At 48.4% G+C, this 22504-nt stretch overlaps 1 protein-coding gene across 1 annotated transcript in view; it reads left to right on the forward strand.

Annotated features, from left to right (window-relative positions):
* The window catches only part of TLCD3A (TLC domain containing 3A), a 266585-nt gene extending 244339 nt beyond the window's left edge, over positions 1–22246 (forward strand). The window contains exon 5 of the mRNA XM_086954995.1: positions 21006–22246. Within this exon, the coding sequence (XP_086811121.1) occupies positions 21006–21275 (270 nt within the window). The 3' untranslated portion in view covers positions 21276–22246. The remainder of the gene's footprint in view (positions 1–21005) is intronic.
* The last annotated feature ends 258 nt before the right edge of the window (positions 22247–22504 follow it).

Below are 22504 nucleotides of genomic sequence, written 5' to 3' on the forward strand. Positions count from 1 at the left end.
TTCCGGGAAGGTGGCGGAGTTGAAGGAGCAGTTGATGACGTCTTGGAGGTGCGGTGCTATGACGGAGTCTGCTTTGTTGAAGATGTGGTGAGGACATGGGTCTGTGGGGGATCCTGAGTGGATGGAATTCATCAGGCGGATTGTGTCCTCAGTGGAGATTGGGTTCCAGTCGTTAAGGGTGTTCACGGGGGGAGAAGGTTCAGCAAATGGTAGGGTGGGTTGGTTTCCGGGTTGGTTGTCAAAGCTGTTGTGGATGTCTGCAATCTTGTTGTGGAAGAATGAGGCTAGGGAGTCGCAGAGGGCTTGGGAGGGGGTGATTGGAAAATTCCTGAACGATGTTGAAAAGTTCCTTGCTGTTGTGGGCGTTGTTGTCAAGTCGATCCTTGAATGCTGTTTTCTTGGCCTTACGGATTAGTTGGTGGTGAGTGCGGGTGGCGTTTTTGAAGGCGTCCTTGGTGCTAGTGGTTGGGTCTTTTTTCCATGCCTTTTCAAGGGAGCGGCAGAGTTTCTTGGACTTCTTAAGATCATCGTTGAACCATGAGGCCTTTTTGCTGCCAGGTTTGCTTTGACGTTTTTTCAGTGGTGCTAAGGTGTCGGCGGTGTTGGATAACCATAGGGTGAGGTTGGCGGCGGCTTCGTTTGCGTTAGAAGAGTGGGCTGGGGTGTTTAGAAGGAGCGATGCGGAGATCTGGTCCGTGGTGATTTTGTTCCAGTTTCTTTGCAGAGTTGGTTGGAGGTGGTTGGTGGGTTTTGGTTTGTTGTAGGTGAAGTGAACGCAGCTGTGGTCAGTCCAGAGGAGATCCGTAGTGTGGCTGAAGGAGATTTGATTGCTGGAGGTGAAGATGGGGTCTAGTGTGTGACCTGCGATGTGGGTGGGGGAAGTGACTAGTTGTTTAAGTCCGCGGTTGGCGAGGTTGTCTAAGAGGGTGGCGGTGTTGCGTTCGTTGATCTTTTCAAGGTGAAAGTTGAGGTCTCCCAGAAGGATGTATTCTTTGGAGGGGAGTGCGTGGGGAGTGATGAAGTCCGTGATGTCTTCACTGAATTTTGCGCGGGGTCCTGGTGGTCTGTAGAGGAGGGTGCCTCTGAGTGTGGTCTTGAAGTCGATGTGGATCTGGAAGTGAAGGTGTTCGGAATTGGCGAGGTTGGCGTCAGAGCTGTTTGAGATGCGGATTGATTTCTTATGGACGATAGCGATTCCTCCTCCTGTGTGGCTGGTACGGTCCTTGCTAGTGATCTTATAGTCTTCAGGGATGGCAATGGTGATATCTGGGGCGGAGGAAGCGTTCATCCAAGTTTCTGTTAGGAAGGCGACGTCTGGAGAGATGGTGTCTAGTAGATTCCATAGGTCAATGGCGTGTCTGTGGACCGAGCGGGTGTTGAGAAGGATGCATTGTAGGTGGTTGGGGTCGGGAATCAATGGTGTGGTCGTAGCGGAGATGTTGTCGTTGCCGCAGAATTTGCAGGAGTAGCAGGAGAAAGGTCCATGGGTGTGTCCAGGGGCTGCTTGGACGCAGTTGGGGGCTCGACCGGGGTTAAGGGCTAGGAGGGTGGCGGCAGCGTAGGTAATGCGGGAGGGATGGGCTGCGCGAGGGGCAGGGGGTCGGGCGCTGGGCGCGGTCCAGGCGCGGACGGGCGTAGACGGGCTTACCTTTGGCGCACCTTCGGCGCGGGTTGGGCGCGGTCGCTGCGCGTGAACGCTGCACGCGGGAACTCCTGTCATATATGGAGAGTGGAGGGGGAGGGGCGAGGGCGTCTCAGCTGGGAGGCGGGTCGGGCACACGAGGACGACAACAAACAAACAAAATGGAGGCGGGGGAGGAGCAGAGCGGAGCGCTATTGGTAAATGCGCAAACAATGTAAGTAAAATACAAAATTGAAAGCTAGAGCGCTAATTACACAAAGCGCTAAACAAAGCACACAGCAGGCGATAAACAAATGTTACTTTCAAAGATATTATTAAGCAGAGCAGCGCTACGATGTTTGAAAGCTAGAGCGCTAATTACACAAAGCGCTAATCAAAGCACAAAGCAGGCGATAAACAAATGTAACTTTCTAAGAGATTATTAGGCAGAGCAGCGCTACGATACCAGGCTTCAGCCAGGGACACAGGGAGCGACCACTCAATCCGTGAGGAGGGTGAGGTTTTTGTTTAGCGTGTAGGTTTTTGTGTACCAAAGAAGTTGCGTAGCTGTCAAGGTACCTCCCAGTCCCATATAAAGGAATCAATTTACCCCCAACTCATTCTGATGCACCTTGAGTTTCTGGGTCTGTCAGCGATGTCACAGCAGATAGAAGCTTGCATTGTAATAATGGTGCACATATGTGGCTCCCTTTGGGGCGCCTTCTGGCCTCATGGTTCTGTTGAGTCTTCCAATCGGATTATCATCAGCACATCTGTCCTCTGCACCATCTGTGTCTCTTGACCATGCTGCAGGGTCAGTCCCAACTCCAGGGCTGACTCTCAACCTACTTCAATCCCAACGGCAAGACACATGTTGGTTCCTGCCACGTCGACGGAGCCAGAGGAGTACTAGATTATTTTGTAGTTATTAGTCTGTACCTCGACAAACGTTGCGTCATATGCCACAACTGGTCCAGTCTCATTCCAACTCAGACAGGACTGTTCCCCTTCTGGGAAATTGCCCTCCACAACTTCTTTGGATCAGAAGTACGTTGTTCATTCTAGGCACTACTAACAGTTGAGGCAGGGCAGTCGGTGCCAGAGTTGTGAATCTGATGGAGACTTCTGGCCACAGATTCCTTACCTATTAATATTCCCCAGGTGTCAGGCTGGGTTTGCAAATTTTTGAGCAGTCCCCTCGCCTGCCAGTAGTTGATGTATTTCGGTTCCTCACTGTGTAGCCTGTGCTGGAAGTGATGTTGTCGCTGGGCACGCAATTACATGCCACTCCAGGTCCCGTTTGCAAGGGAGGTCTCGGATCTAATGCTTCTGGTCATCATCACAATCTTGGATAGGTAAGTCCACAAAAAGAAGTCCAAGAAGTGTAAGTGCTCTTCAACTTCTCTGCGTCAGTCGCATTCATCAGATGACACAATGGATCAACTGCACAAATTAAGGTCCACTCCCAGGTTATTCCTGTGGAGCCAGCCTCTAACACTGGCTCTGCTCTGTGCTTCCCCGAGTTTCCTGGAGTCGAAGTGACACCCCACCAATTGGATGGTTGAACCTCTCTGGAGCACCTTCGGGCCCCATGGGTTCGGAAGTGACTGACTGGTGCTTTGCCAGAGGGTCTGCTCTCCGTGCCGGTTGGGCTCTTAGGATCCGTTGATGGATCAGGATCAATCCCAGTCGTGACTTTGCAACCTCTTCGTGGGACGGTTTCAGTGGGACCGTTCCCGGCGCCGCCGATGCCCATCAGCTGCTTCGTGATTTTCGACTCCAATACGGAGCTGAACCGGCATTGCCAGAGCCGGCGCCATCCAGGCTCACACGGTCTAAGTTTGTTTTTGTTTTTTAACTGATATTTTTAATAAAACAGTTCAAAACACAGTGTATCAATCTACATACAGCATCTACTTCCGTATCAACATGGCACTTGAAGATATATCGTCACAGAAGAGCTCTGGTCGATAATTAGCATGTTTATCGCAGTGCTGCATTTCAATAATCAGGTTAATGGTACCTTCAAAGTCTTACTGAACAATGATACATTCCGTTACTAGATGTACTTTTCGTTCAAGTCTTTCATATGAGCTGCCGGTGGCTTTGCATCAGGGTGTGAAAATATAGCCCAATATAAATGAATTTACTTTTTAAAGAAAAACAAAACCCTTCTAAGGCTCACATGGTCTCAGTTGTAGGTGGAGCCCTAGTTCCCTGAAGGGCCCTCTGAGGAACACAAATGGGGGGGGGGGGATCTGAGGATCAATATGGCTACTCCACCCACCCTAGTAGAGTCCATGGCAGACACCTCGTATGAAGACCTGGCTGACGCCAGTGGTTTGGACACCTCACCAGACACTGGCCTCCTCTCTTTTTCTCTAGTAAAAGAGAGGGACCCAATAACCAAAGGGATAGGGTACCAGAAGACAAATGTCAGTAAATGAGATCTCCCTTGGGCACTTTCAGTCTAAGGCATTCATTCACAAATTTACACAAATAGGAATTATTTTTAAAAAAAACACATATGTGATAAACAAAGAGGCAATGTAAAAAATGATATATAAAAATATTTGACAATTTATTCAGAAAAGTACATTTAAAAACATTAAGGTTTGTAATAAACAAGCCCTTCCTTGGTACACAATGCTAAAAACAGTAAAACATTTATTTGACCAAACACACATTGGGACGGACAAAAAATTAGGAAGAAATAATTCCTATTCGCAACAAGCATTTACAATGCAATGGTTTCGCCTTTGGAAAAGTTAGAGCTATTGGCATTGCTCATGACATTTCTTTTTTTTTTTACTTATAAATAAATGGCATTGTTATTTACATTGCCAAACTCAATGAAGGTCGAAGTCTCACAATACCTGTCTCACAAGGCACACAGATACACAGCAGTCACCCACTTCACAAGGCATAACATACACTCAACTTCCGGCATCACAAGATACAAAATGCACTGCAGTACCTTATGCAAAATGCACAAAGTGTGCAGGAGACCCCACAAAACGCACAAAGTGATTTTCAACCTATTCTAAATGTACAACAACACAGCAGGATGCTCCACAACACACAACAAGGTAAAGCCAGTACAACATGCAAACGTCCTCCCCACAATATAAAATAAAGAAGGATGTGGCACTACCACCAGAGCTGCTGATCATGGAAATGGGGAGTCAAGTTCGAGTCTTGTTGTCGGCTCAACAGCCTGTGATTCTGGGCAAATCAAGTAATATCGTCCTATAAAATGAATGTGAACTTGTGTAATGTAAATGGTGCTCGTGTGAAGCACTGGGGTCGAGTTTGCGCTATATGAAACTGCAAAAAAGAAAAACACAAACACTGCAACCTACCCCTACCATGCAAGAATATTCAAGTGTGCCCTACTAAATACACAACAGCAGGCTTGTATATAGGAAGAGGAGTTCCATGGGACTCAGTACAAGCTGAGTAGGCATGCACACATGTTTACATGCCTATTGGTTGCAACTCCTTCTAAAGCATGCTTCCCTTCCCACATCGCGAGCAATCAATAAAGTGTCCACTCCAGAACCAACATCCCTGCTCCTAAAAACATAAGACATAGAAGATCTACACTTCAATATTTTTGCAAATCCTCTCTGTGCTTCTAAATTTAGGGAACTTCAATTACATTTGCATGTGTGATCTGAATTCTTAATGGGGCTGTTTTATGATTGTTCTGAAAACTAAGGCAAAGGAGAGGGTCGAAGAAAGCACAACAAGTACTCCATTGCAACGGAAATCTGTCATGCACCAGCCAGGCCTACTCCCCAAATTTGCCACTGGTCCTGATAAGTTTTTTTCCATTTACATCACCAGTTATGCACCTGCAAGTAAGTCTTTCCTCCCAAGAATGAGGCGTAAAACAAACAGGCAATAGGGTGAACGCTCAGTTCCCCAAGGCTTTATAGCCTCTCGGGTACCCTCAGAACCACAACTGATGTGTCCTTCATGACTCATGTCTGGCTACCCATGCTCCAATCAGATGTGCTGAGATAAACCCCCACCAAAGGCGAGAGCAAAGGGAGCTGAAAGATTAAACAATACACAAGCAACGTTTCACTTTCAAGGACCTAAGACCCCCTAAGGCCTACCCAGCCCATAAGACACCTCACCATCCCATTCTTGTCCAGTTGTGGCTCCATCTATGTGCTTCAAAGGCTTCACCTCACGCCTGATCACTTCTCCCAAATCGATCAGATTCAAAAGACTGCCATCAAGACCTAGTTTGCAAAGAAAACTAACACAAATTATTCGCAGTGTAATGTAATGTATAAATACTGCACTAAAGTACAGGTCCCAGTGTATGACTATCAAATGTCGGGAACCTTGTAGCTACAAACAACGTGAATGAATCTATGGCATCCATCAGAATTGTTTTGCGTGCTGCAGCACAACTCATCAAACAGCAGAGAACTTGCTACCACCCTTTCATGCCCATATCACCCTTAAATAGAGCTGCATCTACCTACTTGACCATTGTGATAAAATCCTCTGCCTATATGATAGAGAAACTCGTCAACTTTGGCAGCCCGAGCAACACCATGCATGGACTAAAAATATAAATCAGACAAGACACTGGAGCCACTATTCTTGGACATTACGGTAGGATTATTGAACCGAGTTCTACGCCGCCCCAGGTTTGCTTATGCACCACCTGCTGAAGGAGAACCCTTTTCACTGCCCCTAAGCGTGAACCTAAATAATTAAATCTTCAAAAGACCCCGTGCTTATCACCTGCGTGTCACTGACAATAAAAACCTCTTATCCTGTTCTCCTAACCCGTCACCCACACTGCTCTTCAAACGACCTTGTGTTGTGCATCGCTGCCGAGATGTTTGGACTTACACTTCAGAGTATGATCGGCTATGTTTGACTTCTCATTTGTATTGTCTGTCGAAAAATAAGAAACCGGATGACTTAAGGCCGAATAAGCCTGTGTCGCAAAGAGTACGGTACCGAGCCAATGTATTTTCTTTGACTTTTCCCTTTGCCCCATTAACTGTTCCTTTGCGTTCATTTCTGGTCTCATTAAAATTACTTAAAGCTTGGAGAACAAGATACAGCTCAGCGTTGTTCCTCTGCTAGGCTTATACGTGTTAAATCTCAAAATAAAAGCATGGTAAGAGTATCAAGGTGAGCCGTGCACCTCGAGGGCTCTTGTGCATAATTGCGCACACCCAAATAAGTTCCACTGAAATTGCGGTCCTTCGGCAGGCTGCACCGGATTGCTGCCGGCTTGGGACCAGCAGTAAATGCTTGTACCACAACTGCACGTTTCTGGAACACACAAACCGACCACTTAGGAAATAAATGTTTCAAGTCTAAAATCGCTGCGCTTTAGGCTGGCTCGCTCAGAGTGTGTGTGTCTGAAGTAAGTGCGTGCAAACAGCGAAGTGACTGGAAACAGTACTTAAAATGTTAACTAACTGTCCAGGTTTCAAGGCATGATTTTTCATTGTGCACTGACTATTTGCGACCCTCCTAGAATGCTGTGCCGTCTCTGATGTACTAACCAGTCATGTTGCCAGATGGATTATTTGTAAGTTCAGGTTGCGAAGTGTCCTGGGCATCGAGGCAGGTTACGTTTTGCGAATCTTTATGAAATACTGCGAACACATTACTCCCTGCGAGTGACAGCAGACCTCCATCTACTCTACATGCCGTTGTGTGTTTTTTTTAAAGCAGAACCTTTCCCTTTAAAGGACACACGCTGCTTTAAAAAAAAAAAAAAACAAGCATTTACAAGTGGTGCGGGAACGGGCACACGGAGAGCGGGAGGGGGGGCAGGGGCGGGAACGGGCACACAGAGCGGGAGGGGGGGGCGGGAACGGGCACTCACCTGGACTTCGGTCGGCCTGGAATGAACAAAGCAAAACAAACCTAAAAAAAAAACAAGTATTCAAATCCCAATATATGCATGGATTATTCAGACATACAGAGAGGGGAGGCTGAGACTTACACCGAGTATATATAGCTATATAGGCGCATACACCTATAGATCTGAGTGGTAACCTATGTGCCCCATTAGCTAGTCAAACGTCTCATTTATTTCCTGACTCACGTCTCTCTATGATAATCGAGTCAATTTTACAGGTTCTGCTGGTGCACACATGGCGTAAGTCCCCCCGAAAACGACAAGAGAAGGTGGTGTCTAATTCAAATACACTGTCAAATAGACTGGCGGGTGAGTGTGGCCGTGTATCTCTGTGTGTGGCTGTCTCTTGGGCGTATCTGTATGTGCGGATGCCTCGTGTATATCTGTATGTCTTTTGGGTGGCTGTGTGTGGATGAGGTGGGTGGGGGCCAGCAGGGCGAGCTAGAGTGCAGGGAGGATTTAGATGGAAATGAGGGAAGAGAGACGATCGAAAGAGGACGAGAGAAAGATGTGCCGAAACAGACTTCGAAAGAGGGGAACATGAAGGAGAGAGAGTGATTGGCGGAATGAGAGCCATCGAAAGGGGGGGGCATGAGGGAAAGAGAGTGGCACAGGACGAGCGAGTGGGGAGAGGGGTACTAGAAAGGGTATTGGGGGACTCAGTCTGAGAGAAGTGAAGGGAGAGCGGAGGGTGAGGGGCAGGAGAGAGCGGGTATCTCGAGACAGCGTTTCTCAAGCTGCTGATCCGGTCGCATAGCTGCCGGTGGTGCAGCGGGTGCAGTGGCACTGGAGCCACTCAATTTGTGCACTAAACGATAATTCATATACTCATTCTTTGCTAAGGGAGATAGTAAACACGGCAAGTTGGAGCAATTTAAAGGCACTGTGTGACGGCGTAAACCTGGCACCATGCAATGTGCTACATTAAGGTTTGGCCAGATGTACATAAGCTTTCAGACGGGGCAATGTCTGAGCAGTCTGTTTGTCCCTTACTGTGGAGAAATATCGAAGCGGACATCCCGGTCCTCCCAAAGCGCATCAAGCACGGACAGCATCCTCGGCGATGGTCCTGTATAGAACGCCTGTCCACACTTCAGACCCGAGTCTCCGCTGACCCTCACACACACAGAGTGCTGTGACTCCACCATGCCCCTGCTGTGCCCGAGAGTCCTACCTTGGCCGCAGGCTCCCTCCTGACTCTCGTCTCCCCTGCTCTGGGCGGGTTCTGGGGCAGGCTGGGGCTGGGCGCCGCTCTCCATGTCTGCAGCGGCTCTGGGGCAGGTGTCCCGGGGTTCGTGGGTGTCTCGGAGTGACCCTGCTGTGCACGCGGCTCTGGGGCTAGCACCAGGAAGGTCACCGCTCGGCTCCATGGGAGTGGCAGCCGCGGCCAGTCCCTCTCTCTCGCTCTCTCCGGCGCACGCACCGCACTCACACACACAAAGCCTGGAAGTGCTGCTCCTCCTGCGCCTGCGCCCCGGCTCTGCTGCTCACACTGCATGCAGGCCCTGGGCAGGAATCGCACGAACTGGAGCGAAATTCGGGGAAAGGATGCCCCCGGCCGGCGGGAGCCACCTCCATGGGCATGTCCGTGAACTGCATGCTCTGATGGTCGGCGATCGACGTGCTGACCTGCAATCATCCCGCTGCTGTGTTTGGCTGATGTCTGCGTTGGCGCCCACGTCTGAGCTGGAGATTCAAACGCCCGGTGTCTTCATTTGATCTTCAAGCAACAAAAACTCACGGATCAGAGCCTCCGTCTTGTTGCACGCGGGACAGGGACAAAGTTAATAATGAAGACAAACATCGGTTGGAAAAAAAAAATAAAGTACACGCCCACAGTGGCCACGTCTTCATGACGTTGCGGAGAGGGAAGAAATCGCGGGAACGCCCACGAATCTGGTCCGGCCATGACGGACAGATCTCGGTTCCAATGGCTAGCCTCCATTTATGGAGCTAGCAAATGGAACAGAGGGCTATTCCCAAGCCCACACTATTCGAACATTAGATTTTCCCTGCGCCGAAAAGCTGCACAGTGCGCAGCCTTCGACGAGGCGAAACCTAAAAAGGGAGATACAGTATAGGAGATCAATTCAGCTTAACGTCAGAATTATTGTCCCTAAATACTTAAAGTAGTTCTCCCTTTCTTGAGCATCGACGCGTTTCGGTGGGCACTTATACAATAGCCAACACCTTCTTCAGGAAAACATTAACACCATCCTAAAAAAACATGAATCTTCGATATCCTTCTGCTAGAAAATAAGCTTGTTTCGGCGTCCTACTACGCAGCTTCTTATCTTTAAATAATAGGCTTTCCGGACTGAAATTATCTCAGGCCCTTCCCTTATAGTGGCGTTCATTTTTTTTTTTTTTTAAATATTGCAGCACACTCAGTGGGACAGACTTCTCCGAATAGAAATGTTGGTAGTAAAAACGTTAATCCGAAAGTACTAGTCCTATGGCATAACTCACTTTCACAGACCGTAAATATTCAAGCAGACCCTCCTTGATATATGGCGTTCTTATAGGGAGCGACACATTCCACAGGGCTACACCTCCGAATGAAATTATGGACCATATAAACGCCAGACAGGTCACGCACGATATTCTTAGATTTTGCGCAGGATTACGGGGCTTAAGCCTCCGAGTTATACTCCAAATGATTCAAACTCTCTTTCCACATTGGCTACAGAGGAGGGGGGCGTCTTTTGCGGTGGTGGCTGAGGTCCAGGAGCTTTAGCTGCTTACTGTTGAGGTCAAGACCAGTGTCTTTGACAGAGGTGCTTCAGCCTGCGGCATCCCCATCAGAACCCCCTACTCCCCTTTAATGAAGCCCTCACTGATGTTCTGCTCGGGCCTTGGTCAAGCCTTGCACTCCTATGCAAAGGACTATCTCCCGCCACCATAGCCCGGGAACAAGTCTTCCAGCATCACACCCGACAGTCTGGTGGCTCAGGCCTCAACCTCAGTATAAATCCAGGCGCGGCCACCGGATAGGGAATCAATAGGCAGTATACCTTCGGAAAGAGAATTTTTACTTTCACTAGCCCAGCACTGTGGTGTGTAAACACTGCGTGCCTGTTGGACCGTTAATCCCATACTGTGTTGAATAGGGTTGTGCAAGTGCCGCCTATGGTCTTGGAGGAGGCCCAAGCCATACTCTCCCAAGCTGTTGCTGACTGGAGAGATCCAACAAAGTTCACGATCAGATGTGGATTGTATATGCCCACCTCGCTGGACAGAGGCATTGCTTCCATGGTGGCGCTCAGACGCCATGTCTGGTTGAAGACCGCTGTTTTTTGGGGGATGTCCAGGCATTCCTTATGGACATGCCCTTCATTGGTACTCGCCTTTTTGGCGAAAAGGCGGATTGAGTGCTTGAACATTTGAAAAGACAGTAGGGCAATCGCTAGGGGCTATCAGCCATTTCCCTTTCGCCACCAAGGCCAGCAGGCGTTTCAGTCCATTCATGGCTCCGGATTAGACTCCCACAAGCCTTGTGGAGCCAGAGGTCGACCCAGTTATCCCGTTATCCCCCACCCTGCAGTAGCAACCTCACAGCCTCTTGTTTGCACTCTTACCTTCATGGGCACCCAGTTGGTGGCAGGATTCAGCACTACATACCCCAATGGTGGGAAATCACTTCAGACAAATGGGTACTTCAGGTTGTACAGCGAGGCTTTGCCCTATGCTTCCAACAGACTCCTCCAAGTTTTCCACTGCCCACCGGTCAGCTGCCAGAGGACAACCTTTCACTTTTGTGGCCGAAATAATGTTCATCATCTGGTGGACTCTCTGAACACCACTGTAGACAAAGTCAGCTGTCAATGCCTTGCGGATCACGAATGGTGTCTCCACCTGGAGGTGGTGCAAGGTCTCTTCAGAGATTGGGGAGAACCTTGGTTTGATCTATTCCTCACTGACAAGAATGTCAGCACTTCTAAACACGGGAGTTTTCAAGGCTGCTCTCGCTCACAGATGCATTACATCTAAGGGGACTCCTGTACACCTTTGCCCAGATACTACTCCTGTTCAGTTACCAAGTACGACCAGCCTAAGTCATCTTAGTGGTCTCGGATTGGACAAGGAGAGTCTCGTATCATGAGCTGCTGAGCTTTAGCATCTGTGCTCCGATCAGGCTGCCCGTGTGGGAGGATCAACTGTTGCAGCAACAAGGCAAGGTCCCTTATCCGAACCTGCACACTCTCCATCTACAAGCGTGGAGATTGTGCAGTGACTATTGAGGGTATTTGATCTTTCCCCCGAATTATGTGATGTCATTCTGGCAGCCAGGCATCCTTTCACAAAAACACTTTATGTCTGCTGATGGGACATATTTGTGGCGTTGTGTGCTGCCAAATCGGCTGATGCTGTGTGAGCCACCTGGTTTCTTGTCCTTTTGTTGGTTTTATCCCTTGCCCAGCAAGTCCTTACTTTGGGCACAGTTCACCCCTTTGATGCTCATGACGAGCTCAGCTCGTCATGAGGTACGGTAGAGCTGTGCTCATGACGAACGGAGCTCGTCATGACCACACCCTTTTACATTGAGTCCCAGCAGAGGAATATGTGCAGCATCCATGTGGTTAAAGGATATCTCTCTGCCATTTTAGCCTTCCTGGTGGTGCCGGATCAACCCTCCCTATTTGATTCATCTGTTGTGACTCGTTTCCGGAAAAGTTTAGGGCACATGCCTGGATATATATATAGCGCTCACTTTCCCCATATGTCGCCTTTTACGCCCTTACATAACTGCCCTCTGACTGTTTAGCATAAAAACAGTTGTCCTGCGAGGAGGGTTAAGAGAATCACAGATGCTTGTGGTTTACCCTCCCCATGCACAACCTTTTTCCCAGGTAAGTTGGTTCCTAGGAACTATGTCTCCTTACTGAAGGTTGTTACACCCTTGCACATCAGGCAGAGCCTCACACTGCCTACTTTATATGCACCACCTCATCCTATCAAAGAAGTAGTGAGACTCCAGCGTCTGGCCCCAAAAAGAATGCTGTTCATTGATAAAGACTTCCACGTTGACTATCAACTGTTTGTGGGTTTTCTGGGAGTGAAGAAAGGAAACGTAGTGAAAAAGAGAACCATCTCCAGATGTTTTGTTAAAAAATCTGCTATGCAATTGCCAAGAAACAACCCCTTGAGGGCTTGAGAGCTTATTCCACCAGAGTGAAGGCTGCGGCCACAGCGTTCGCCTGAGGTGTTCCAGTTCTGGATATCTGTCAGGCAGCAATGCAGGTATTACTGCACATCTGCCAATCACTACTGTCTAGACACACAAGTCTTGCGTAGACTATTGAGCTTCAGATTCCTTACTAACCCTCCCTCCCCGTTCTGCAAACTATATATCTTGACATCAGAGATTCTTCAACACCTCACCTTGGCACACTGGTCATTTCACCTCAGTTTAGCTCTGTGCTCTGGTACGGAGAAACAGTCATGAAATTATGTCAGCATGCTGGAGTGGCACCTATAAAGGCACCACACACATCAATTCCAGCATGGGCAATGCCACTTAGAGCCGAACGACGCCAACCTACCCGTGTACAAGGTGACTGCTCAAACATTTCTGTATCCAGTCTGACACTTTGGGAATATTCTAAGATGAGGTATCTGTAGCTAGTTGAAGTCTCTACGATACAAGTGTTACCAAGGGTAAGTAACCTGTTCTTCAGCACCACCTGTGGATGAGATCCATGGTTTTCGTGGGTGACTTTCAAGTGTTGCTAATGGATATGCCATTTGATGGCACCCATCTCTTTGGAGATAAGGCAGATTTGGCACTGGAGTGCTTCAAACAAAGCCGAGCCACAGTGCACTCCCTATGCCTCTCAGCACCCTTACAACAGTATCCCTAACAACTTCAACCCTGTGGAGGCTTCGGAAGGGGTTCAGTGCAAAGACAGCATTAAGGCCCTCCATCACAGCAACAGACCCCCAGTGCTTTTGAGGCCGGGTTCGAGGATGTAGAAAACACCCAGTCCAGCAGTGTTGGTGTACTACCCAGTGCCTCACCCACCTGCTTAAGCTGCCAAGCCACTTTAATTTGCCGTCAATGGCACATTGCACCCTGTAGGAGTTCCGATAAAGCTATTACCTTTGAGGTGGCAGAGCATCAAGTCTGACAAATGGTTACTTTAAATCTTTTAACAAGGATATGCTCCGCCATTCCTGTCAGTCCCATCCACATTTAAGCAGCCTTCGGAAGACCATTTGTCAAGTCTGTGGCAGGAAGTACGGGCTCTTTGGCAAAGGAGCAAAAGAGAAGCTGCTGGCCCCAAAAATAATGACTGGATGTTATTCCTGCTACTTCCTGATGCTAAAAAAGGACAGAGGTCTTCATCCTATTTTAAATCTTCACCCCCTTAATTTCTTTCTGAAAAATGACAAATTCAAAATGTTTATATTGGCCCAGGTTCAACTGCCCTGGACCCACAAGTCTAGATGGTAGCGCTGGACCTGCAGGACACAGATTTTCATATCCTCATCCTGCAGTCCCATAGGCATTTGCTGCTATTCAAGCTGGGCCAAGAGCTACCCTTTTGTCTCAACAGTGCCCCTTGGGTGTTCACAAAATAGATGGCAGTGGTTGCAGCACATCTTCAGGGGGTGGGTATACCAGCCTTGTGCTACCTCGATGACTTGCTCATGAAGGCTGGTTACTAAAGCCAGTCGTAAACCATCTCCAGACAATGGCAGACCTTTTAACATCTTTAGGGTTCTCGATCAATGTTCTGAAATCGCACCCGACTCCTTTGCAGAGTCTCCTATTCATTGGGAGGTTCGAACCTTCCCTCTGGTTTAATGATCCTGATGTTTCGGCTTCTGTCCTGGATCTCAGTAAAAGTGTCTGTGAGGCTTCTTGGCCTTCTTCAGCCTGCTCATGAACTACGCCAGATGGCACACGTGGGATTGAAAGTCTCAGTGGGCTCAGCACCTGGGGAAGATGGTTTGTTCCATCCAGTATTCAAATAAGCCTGCAAACGAACTGCAGTGGTGGCTACTTGACAGCCATTGGACTTTTGGCAGACCTGTCTCCCTATGCCACCCAGAGCTGGGGAGGGGAGGGGTGATGGTAGTGGTGCTGCTGGGTTGGAGAGACAACCTGGGAGGGGTTGTGATCAGAGGACTCTGGTCTCTGATGAAAACCTGCCTCCAAATCAGTCTTTTGGAGTTGTGAGTCATTATGGTGCAGAAGGCCTTCCAGATGAATATCAAAGGAAGGCTGGTTCAAGTTCTCACGAACAACACCACTGCTGTCTGGTACTGCAACAAACATGGCAGGGTGGGTCCTGTGCCCTGTGCCAGGAAGTGCTGCGCTTCTGGACCTGGCTAAGCTGTCTGGGCATTTCCCTGGTCGTGAGCCACTTTGTGAGATCTTTAAACGACAGGGTTGACCAACTTAGTTGCCGACTCTTAACACCTACACACAGAGGTGGCGCAGGCCATTTCCCAGCAATGGGAAGAACCCTAGCTCAATCGCATTGCGACCACAGAGAAAGTGCAATGTCAACACCTTTGATTGTAGGAGTTGTGAAGAAGGCTCTCATTCAGAGAACATTCCACCCTGAGTGGGGGGGCGCTAGGTGACGCACAAGCGGAATGGCTGTGATTTCGTGAGGCTCCCACAGGCCGGTCACTAATCCTGCAATTCTCCTGTGTTCCTGATTGAGCTGAACGATTTGACAACGCATAGCAGAGGCGACTGTCACTGGTGGTGCAAGCGGTGATCCTTCTATCGCCCGCGGACGCACAGCGAGCGCTTGTCGTCTGGTAAGCATTGCCGAGCGGTGTGGCCCCCTGGAGAGGATCGGAGCTGTGCCTGGGAGTGCAGAGCTACGCGAGAGCCACGGCGGGCACGTGCCAAGTGGGCCAGACGGCTTCCAAGGCATCTATGCCCTGACGGCGAGTACCCTTGTTAACAGTAGGCATATTGGGACGCCTGTATGCTGCCGAGACCGTGTCCCTGCAGCGGAATCCTTCTGTAAGCCACTACACCACAAGAGTGGTAGAACAGGTGAATGTCGCCTACCACGGTGTCCTCTACATGTCAACATGGCGGCAGTCAGTGAAGGGCTGCGTAGAGGTAGACACAGCGGGAGTGTGGGCTGCCGGAGGGCCTGAGAGCTTAACGTTCTCATATTAGGTGACCTCAACGTCCACTTCTTGGACGCTATGGACCGAGCAGCCTCAGACATTAAACGTGATCTAAACTCTTTAAAGATTCATTTAGTGAACAATGAGCCTACCCATGCCAAGGGCCACCTTCTGGACCCTATCCTTACCGATATAACAACAGTAACAACTAACCTACCCGTGACCCTTCCATGGACGGATCACTTTTTGGTCCCTTTCTCCTGGGAAATCCCTCTACCCACGTACTCAATTCCCAAAACCCAGATCACCGACCGACAATGGCGCAAACTATCTCCTGAGAAATGGGCTGCCTCTCTTGCAGATTCCATCCCTGAGCTCTCCTCTGACTCCAATACAGCTGATAAACAATTCAACGATTGGATTACCTCATCCCTTGACACGATGATCCCAAAAATTACCACCTTCAAACAAACCAAAAGAATACCCCCGGCGGGATGGTACACCCCAGAACTCAAAGCTCTGCGCCAAGAGTGTAAAAAAACCGAACGCTCCTGGAGACGTGACAAAACAGATACCAAAAAAAACATCTACTCTATTTCTCTTCTGACCTACAAAGCCGCCATTGTTAAAACCAAAAGCTTGTTCTTTCAGGAGAGAATAGAAAAGGCGGGAGGCTCCAGTAAGGAAGCATATTCCATCCTCAAAGAGCTCTCAAAACCCCCAGAACAAGGACTAGGATCTTCTTCTGATCCGAAACTGGACCAGGAGAAGTGCCAACAACTGGCCAATTTCTTCCATGACAAAATTCAAGTAATCATGGAGTCAATTCCCCCCTCTAGCCCGGAGGAAGAAATCGATCGCCCACACCCTTCCACCTATCTGTCCACTTGGGGCCAGGTTACGATAGACGAGGTGAGAAACACGTTTAACTCTATAAAGAGCGGCTCCCCTAGGGACCCTGCTCCTCTGCGGATCCTCAAGGAGGTAGCCCCAACCATCACTCCCCCCCTCACCCAGCTGATTAACACCTCACTGCAACAGGGAATTGTCCCCACGAGCTGGAAGAAGGCGGTGGTAAAAGCCCTTCTGAAGAAACCGGCGCTCGATCCTGAGAACTTAGCAAACTATAGGCCCATCTCATTACTCCCAGGAGTTAGTAAAATCGCAGAAAAGTTAGTCAATAGGAAACTTTCACAGTTTCTAGAGGCCAACGACAAATTAAAAAGTTCCCAGACGGGCTTCCGACCAGGACAGGGCACGGACATCGCCCTCCTGGCTGCGGTCGAGGATGCCAGAGCACTATTGGATGGGGGAGGATCAGTGGCTGTGATCCTCCTCGACCTTAGTGCGGCGTTCGACACCGTAGACCACCAACTCCTTATCGACAGACTGGCTAGAGTTGGAGTGGAAGGTACAGCCTTATCATGGCTTTCATCCTTCTTGGCCCAACGGTCCTACCAGATCTGGGAGAAGAACGCTCGCTCCTCCGAAATACCCCTCCAATGTGGCGTGCCTCAGGGCTCCTCTTTGAGCCCTACATTATTTAATATCTACATGTCCACATTGGAGGAGGTCATCATCCCATTCGGAGTGAGCGTCGTCAGCTATGCTGACGACACCCAGTTAGTGGTATCCTTGTCCCACCCTAAGCAACAGAAAGCCGATCTCTTCAACTGCCTTACGCAGGTCCATGGTTGGATGAATAGATCTGCCCTAAAACTTAATGGGACAAAAACCGAGGTCCTTATACTTGGCCCAAAAGGAACCTCACTCCCCATGGACAGCTGGCCAAACTGTCTGGGTTCTCCCCCTGACCCTAAACCAGAAGTGAAAAGTCTGGGTGTCTGGATTGACTCTGATCTTACCTTCGCTTCGCAGGCAAAAAAGGTGGCAGGGACCTGCTTTGGTCTCTTAAAATCTCTGAGGAAAGTCCTGCCCCTTGTTCCCCCCAAATCCCAGAAACTATTAATTCAAGGTCTCATAATATCGAGACTGGATTATAGTAATGTGATGTATCTGGGTGCTCCCGAGTCGACTCTTACTACACTGCAGAGAATCCAGAACACCGCCGCCCGGATCATCACAAACACCCCGGCAAGATCGTCTGCTAAACCAGCCCTCAAACTCCTTCATTGGCTCCCCATTAGAGAGAGAGTCAAATTTAAGGCCTTGTGTCTTGTTCACAAAACACTGCACAACCAAGGCCCCCCAGTCCTCAGCAAACTCATTACCCCCTACATATCCTCTAGATCCCTTCGGTCCAACGCGGAAAATCTGGTCAATACCCCCAGATTTAGGAAAACCCGATCAGGAGGAAGACGGTTTTCGGTACAAGCCGCTCGTCTCTGGAATTCTCTCCCTCATGACCTGCGACTTGAGCCACAATACCTGCGCTTCAGAAAGCGGCTAAAAACACACCTCTTCCCATAAACATTATTTTTTTCTCTGATCTCCTCTCCTTTAGTCTCTCCTGTTTCTGCTCCTCAGATCTGGCTAATTTAGGGTTTCTTTAGCGCTGGGATACCCCCGGGTGACTATCGCGCTCTATAAAAATAAATAATAATAATAATAATAACGTGGGACAACACCGTGGGCCAGAAGCGAGGAGATCTTGAATACTGCGCCTTCTGGGGTGCCATTTGATTTGTGGCGATCTAATGGCTCCCTTGCGCTGCCTGATACCGGGATACCTCGCCGGCTGTCACCGATGGGGTTCGCGGATTGACCGACCTCGCTGTGCGGCCTACGGGAGATGCGTGAAGCGCTACTGGTGAGTGACCATCGTGCACCGAAGAGGGGTGCTTTTATCCCTGCGCTGCCGGAGTGTGTCGCGACTCGGCTCAGGAGAGCAGTGCCATGTGGGTTGGATGCGTGAAATCCACGGGGGCCAGACTGTTCATGTGTGCCCCTGGAGTGGTGAACGGACTTTGATCTGGTTCTGGTACTGTGAGGCAGTACACAGATGTGCAGAGAGACGCCGGAGCAGACCAGCTTTATTGAAGTGATGATGGGCGTGAGGGCAGCTTGACGTGACACTGCCTACTTAGTGATTCTGGACAGCGCTCTGGTTAGCGTGGGCACTGATTGATAGGGAGAACGGATGTGCGCCAACCGTGCCTCACCGTTGAAACTAAAATGAACGTGCGTCAACAGGCTAAGGAGGCGGAGAGTGGGACAATGGAGACGCCCCCTGAGCAGAGTGCTGGAACAAGCAATGACATGCACGCGATATTGTCGGAGGTGCTTCAGTGGGTCGCGAAGGTAGCAGACAAAATGGATACCCTCACCACACGTGAGGATGCCATTGCCCACAAATTAGCCGGGCATGATGCACGCCTCAAAGAAGCGGAGCACAGAATATCAGACACAGATGATGTCATGGCACAACTGCAAACTGTGGTGGCCCAGATGGACAAACTGATGAAAATTATAAACGCTAAAAACGGGGACATTGAAGCCCGGAACAGGCGTAATAACATTCGAATTTTAGGTGTGCCAGAGAGCACAAACACGAGAAGAGCGCGCCTCACCAATTACAGGGATAGGGACACTGTACTACAGATTGCCAGGGAAAAGAAACAGCTGGACTATGACTATGTCTCCTTCACTATATTTCCAGATTTTACAGCACATGTACAGGAGGAGAGGTGCAAGTTTAATGTTGTGAAGCAGAAACTGCGACAGCGCTGGTGGACTATGCCTTGTTGTACCCGGCGCGTCTTAGAGTAACATATCAGGGCACTCAGACGATCTATATGAAACCACAGCAGGTGGAGGAGTTCCTCAAGAAAATAAAGCGGAGAAAGGCTGTGACTCTTGAACAGGGTGACACATCAGAGGCGCACCTCTCAGATGTGGAATGATCTTCTTCCAGACAGATGGTGTTTCTACTCTGCACACAGGTGGCTCCCATGGAGAGCATTGTGCTGCCTGACATCTGCTTTGGATGTATCCAGCGGCAAGAGTCCCTGCATGGGGACAGCGCAGGAGGGCGGAACACGGACGATATACACAGCCTTTGCTGCCTAAAGGGGGACGGACTGCTTGTTGTAGGTCTCCCATACTGGTGTGAGGTACTCGTGAGCTACCTGGTTAGATTCCCCCAATGGGAGTACCCCTGTTGTATTGTTTTTCATGGCTGTTGGGGGGGGAGGGAGGCGGGATCGATGGATACTGGCATAATTGGGATGTTTCAGTGGGAGGGGGGTGGTTGGGGACGGGAAGTTTACAGCATCGATGACAGTAAAATGTGTTTTGCAGTTATGACAAGTGACATATACTCAAGAGGCGCGTTGTATCACTTCATGTTGCTGGGCGGCCAGAGTGATAGCATTGAACAGTATGACTGAGAAGGGGATGACGTGGACCTGAGGGTGATATCCTGGAATATCAGAGGGCTGAATGATGCAAGGAAGTGCAGGCAGGTCCATGCTTATCTGGATAGGCAGCAGATACAGGTGGCATTGCTGCAGGAGACACATTTACAGGCTGGCTGGTATATTGGGAGGAACTTCTGTTGCAGCAGTAGGGCAGGTGTTAGCTCCCGGGCTTGTTCAATCTACATTTCCATGCATGGAGATTACATGGCAAAAAGGTGAGGAATTTGCAGCTATAAATGTATATATATATATACCAGAAAAACAGGTTACTTTTGCTAACACCCTTTCTGGTGAATACTCTTTTCCAATTAGAGTCCTCGCTGCCCTCCCCCACTGGCCCATTCTGTGAAATGGTTTAATTTTCTATATGTAAAATGGTCTTAATTTAGACTTCTGCACACTGTCACCTCTATTCTCCTACTGGGCTTGGTGTTCGATGACGCAGCCAGTCAAGAAAAAACTGACATCAGTGTGCAGGGGTAGTGCTTAAATGGGGCTCCGTGCCCCTTTGGGGCACAATGAAACTGTTGTGGAGCTCAGATCACCATCTGACGGTGCACAGGAACCATGCTGACACAAATCTCCAGATCCAGGCAGGCATCTAATGGTACTGACAAGTTGAGGAATGTGTAGTTAAAAAAAGTATCCACCAGGAAGGCAGTTACCAAAGAGAAGTAACGTCTTCGATAGGGGGTCTAGAGACACATTAGAAAGTGTCTGCAATGCTTTCAAACAGAAGAAATAGAGACACAATTAATAAGTACTTTAAAGGCCCAGGACGGACAGCTGGGAACAGTAGTATTGAATTATCTTGTAAGAGCTGTGAGTGCTGTGCAGTCAAGAAATACCCATTATTATTGAGCATTATTCTCATTATCTCCCCTCAAATTCTGTTTCTGTGCTTTTAAATCTTTATGGTTTGCATACAAATCCATCTGTTTGGACACTCCTCTTAGGTATTACTTGTGCATTACCAGTCTTTTTTTGTTTTCTACAGGTGAAGAAGCAGGACACACTTCTCTACAAGGTTAACGGAGTTGTTGTTCTTTTGACATTTTTCTTGTGCCGAATTCTCCTTTTCCCATTTATGTACTATGCCTATGGGAAACAGTATGGGATTCCGGTCTATAAAGTTCCATTCAACATTCCGCTGCACTGCAATGTTGCCAATGCCTCCATGTTGGCTCCACAAATCTACTGGTTTTCCCTCATATGCAGGAAAGCAATTCGTCTGTTTTGTGGCTCACAGTCAAGCAAGAACAGATAAGCATGACTCTGTGGAGCAACACCTCTACCATATGGAATTCCCTACCTCCAAGCAGCACAACTGAATGAAGGTGGTACACATGCCAACTGGAGTATAATCATTGATAAAGTGACTGGATCATCTTGCTAAGAGTTCCTATTTTGGGTGGAATGGGAAGTCTTTCCTCTCTTCAGATGGGGATGAAAGGAATATAGGATCAGCACTTAACTACTGCCATATCAGACCTCCATCCTTTGCAGCTTTTAAAGAAACACTCAAGATGCCAATATCATCACACTAATAACGTATCATGTGTGGCCACAAGATATTGCAGGCAAACCATGAAGTAACATTTCAGTTTCAAGAATCTAGCCATAGTCTTTTTTTGTCGTCGCCATCTGGTATAAGCAGCACAACTGGGTAGGAGGGCACAGTGATTATTACTGCCAGTTAAGAACATGCTTCATCAAAATGTACAATAGTATGCAGTCCTGATTCCCAGTTGGTATTGTGCCTCTAAAACTTCAACACATAGTGATGTTAATGTTCTCAATGTGGTAGTTATTTGTGCAGACGTGTATGTTGCTTTTGTGTAAACTACTTTTCCATTCATACTTTAGTTATATGTACACACCGAAGGTGTAGAAGGCGAAGCGGGGGTACTCTGGGATCAATAATGACCACTACCAACCCCTTTTTTCACAGAACACTGAGATTTAAGTGTGTAGTAAAACATGTTTTAGTTGTTTTAACTGGGGTGTACAAAATAAGTGTTTATACAACCTCAATGTACAGTTATGGGTTAGTTCATCAACCCCACCTAACGCAGCAGGTGCAGGGAATTTTACATCCTTTGCAAAGTGACATTATGCAACATACACCTGTAACACATTTAGAGGGTTTCAGTCCCTTGATGCCTAATGCTAGTGGCGCCGTAAGCCACCTAATAATGCAGTCTCAAGTAATTCCATAAGAATACTGTCCTTATTTAACTGCCACACATTTCATTAAATTATTAAACATAGAATACAAGTTTTGGTATTTTACAAATATAAGCATTCTTGCACACATCTCAAATCTCACACTCCAGAGGGGGAAGATGAATAATGATTCTTCTACTATTAATAGTGCATCTTCAGGCAATGAGGTGTGTTGTAAAAACAATCTTGATCAAATCCTTGTAAGGCAATTACACTGGCGTACTACATCCAGGAGGCCCTTTGCCTGATCTGGCCGAATGTTCAATTAGT

This window comes from Lissotriton vulgaris, chromosome 2_1 (genome assembly GCF_964263255.1).
Source record: "Lissotriton vulgaris chromosome 2_1, aLisVul1.2, whole genome shotgun sequence".
Taxonomy (NCBI): Eukaryota; Metazoa; Chordata; class Amphibia; order Caudata; family Salamandridae; genus Lissotriton; species Lissotriton vulgaris.